Source organism: Apium graveolens, chromosome 2 (genome assembly GCF_009905375.1).
Source record: "Apium graveolens cultivar Ventura chromosome 2, ASM990537v1, whole genome shotgun sequence".
NCBI lineage: Eukaryota > Viridiplantae > Streptophyta > Magnoliopsida > Apiales > Apiaceae > Apium > Apium graveolens.
In genome coordinates, this window is record NC_133648.1 from 159,931,063 (window position 1) to 159,933,926 (window position 2,864).

Below are 2,864 nucleotides of genomic sequence, written 5' to 3' on the forward strand. Positions count from 1 at the left end.
TTGTTTATGTTTGATTAATGCTAAATATGTTTGAGTCCATACTCCCCATTCCCATATGCTTTTAAATGTAATTTATTGAAAATATGTAACATATCCTGAAAGAAACTAAGAACTATAAATCTACCTTTTCTAATTTGTTTTCCTCTTTTTAAACAAAAAGAGAACAAATATTTCACCATATTAAACAGAATATAAATTTTTTTTAAGAGTGAGACATGATTTTTCGTTCAGGGGCAGGGGTTTATAAACTTATTGTGCCAGTAACCTAGTACCTTTTTTTCACCATATTAAATTAGCATGCTTTCTTTTACATCTTTTTTTTTATATTTACTTTATATGAGTTGCTTTTTCCAAAAAAAGGAAATTGCTGGGGAAGTTACTAATACCCGTATATTGGTAGTTATGATTCTTTTCCTGATTAAAATTACTATTATTTAGCTTTTCCAGTCTTGACTTTATGTAAAAACATTTGGATTTCCTCCTCTTATTGCCTTGCATGTAACAGCGAGTGGAAAGGACTTTGGCTATACTGAACAAGCGCACCAAGGGTGGTTGCACCTGCATGTGCCTGTTGTTAGCAGTGCTCGGGATTGTTGGTCTGGTGGTGGTTATATGGTTGCTGGTGAAATACTTGTGAGACAGCAGAGCAAGGTGATCTTGTGTAATTGTGTCCAGTTGTTGGTTTCTTTGCTTGTTAATCAATGCTGTCTTGAGTTGCTTGGCATGCTTGCTGTTGATATGGCTACAAGATTACACACAACCCAAACTTATTGGGAGAAGTACATTTTGCCCTGATTGTATGTTCTTGTTTATGCTGCAAAGCTATTCCATTGTATGATAATTACAACGGCTAATGATTACCATAGTACGTATTTTTTTTACTTGCTCGAAATTCCATGGCACTTCTTAACTGTCAATGAAGACTACAACTAGAACTTGTTTTAAACTGTTTGCGTGTAGAATATGATTAGTTTTGACATGGCTAGAAACAGAAGTAGAACTAAATGAAGAACGTGAATATGAATATGAGTATGACATCCAATCGTATGTGCTGATTATATTTGTATTAGATCAAATTCAAAGGATAACATTGCAGACGCTTTCCAACTTCTAGGTGGGAAAAACATAAACTTCTATCTCACAAAGTCGGCCAATATTGCATATTCTTCTATAGCTCTCTGCTCGACCCTATTTCGTAGTATCTGTGGAAAGAACAACCAGACTCCTGTTACAGCCACAAATCCCACCGTCATTATCCGGGAAACCGCCCTGTGCAGTCTGTATCTACCACCTGCAGCCTTCTTCAAGACCACCTCCACCGCTGTACAAACCCCATGAATCACAAAAAACCACGTCACCTCCCACGTCGGTCCGACATGTGTCAGATAATAAAATATCCATTCATGCATCAATCCCGATACCAAGAATGTGGCAAAAGTCGGGGGCGCCCGGACCCACATTGGCCCCAATTTACACCTGGTGGAAAAAGCTAACACAGGGTTGTAAACGGTGGGACGCAGGATACTTGTTACCATGAGGTTCCACCTACGACCCCAAAAATCTTGAAGTGATGTAGCCAAGTAAGGCTCATTAAACTGTGGCTCTATCTCAAGTCCCAAGATGGCTCCAACTGGAAATCCAGTAATGGCTAGAACAAGCTCAGTAGCAAGATATACATGACAGCAATAAAGACATAGTATCACATATGGATGTAGATCTAGCTTATAAGCATATATGATCATTACCAAAAGTACCATTTTGGCAGCAACCAGAGTTGACCTTTTAAGCTGTGAAGTTGAACCAAAAGAAGTAGTAGTAGTTTTGTTAAGGGGGTGTTTGGATTTGATGGGAAGAAGAGCAACACTAGTGAAATGAAGGAGTGATAGAGGTGGAGTGGTGGATAAAGGGCCATTGTCAAAAGAGAAGAGGAGGAGTTTGAAGCTAGAGAGCCAAACAAGGTAGAACACTGTAGGGCCACAAAGATGAACAGAGGAGAGACTAAATGGGAGAATGATGAAGATATAGATGATGGGGAGAGTGGTGAGTAATCTGAGGATCCCTTTTGGAAATCTTGCAGCAATGTAGTAACAGTAGCATATACATGCAATGGCTGTTATCCATATCTTCCCAAACTTGTTTATTTCACTGTTCATCTTCCCTTGATTCATACAGATGTTTGCCTCTTCATACAATATATTCTCAGATCAGATCTAAAGCAATAGATGTTTATTATACATGTTTTTCTGACAATAGCTATTGTTACCCTACATCCTAAAAATCATGGATGCGTAATATTTAATTATTGGGCTTTTTTGAGAAATACCCAATTTCAAAAATATTGTTGCAAAAACACTATTACTTTTTTAAAAAAAATTGTATTTTTTTCATTTGTTAAAAAAATACAATTTTCGTATTTTTTTTGCAAAAATATAATTTTCTGCGACTCGATTCAAGTAGATTCAATTTCAAGTATAACCAAAAAAACTAAATTCAACTGATTACATATCATATCTGATTGATTTTGGTTGTACTGTATTTTTGTAAATATTTTCAGAAATAGTAAATTCGCAAAAAAAGTTTAAGAAATTTAGTATTTTTGGTAATTTCTCTTAATTATTTTGCACATAATTTAAAGTGTTTTAATCATCTAATTTAAAATTTGAATCTTATGTTTTGTGAACTACTATTTCATGTTTCAATTTTTAAAAAAATGGAAAATAATAATTTTTAAGAGAAAAAGAATCATACCCCATATTTCTCAGATCATTTAAATATGCATAAATAATTAAACAATGAGTGGGTTCTCTCCGAATTCTGTGAGAGGTTTTGATTTTCTCTCCTTTTCGTGGTAGATTTGTGAGAGA

The 2,864-nt window shown here is 35.2% G+C and overlaps 1 protein-coding gene across 1 annotated transcript; it reads right to left on the reverse strand.

Moving 5' to 3' along the window:
• Positions 1 to 1,019: 1,019 nt before the first annotated feature.
• LOC141706111 (long-chain-alcohol O-fatty-acyltransferase-like) lies at positions 1,020 to 2,258 on the reverse strand. Its single transcript, XM_074508940.1, has one exon. It carries the CDS (start codon positions 2,166 to 2,168, stop codon positions 1,134 to 1,136), a length of 1,035 nt encoding a protein of 344 aa, XP_074365041.1. The 5' UTR covers positions 2,169 to 2,258; the 3' UTR covers positions 1,020 to 1,133.
• Between the last annotated feature and the right edge of the window lie 606 nt (positions 2,259 to 2,864).

Bases quoted from the DNA above. Each gene is read 5' to 3' on its own strand.
- LOC141706111 (XM_074508940.1), bottom strand. From the start codon at position 2,168: ATGAATCAAGGGAAGATGAACAGTGAAATAAACAAGTTTGGGAAGATA.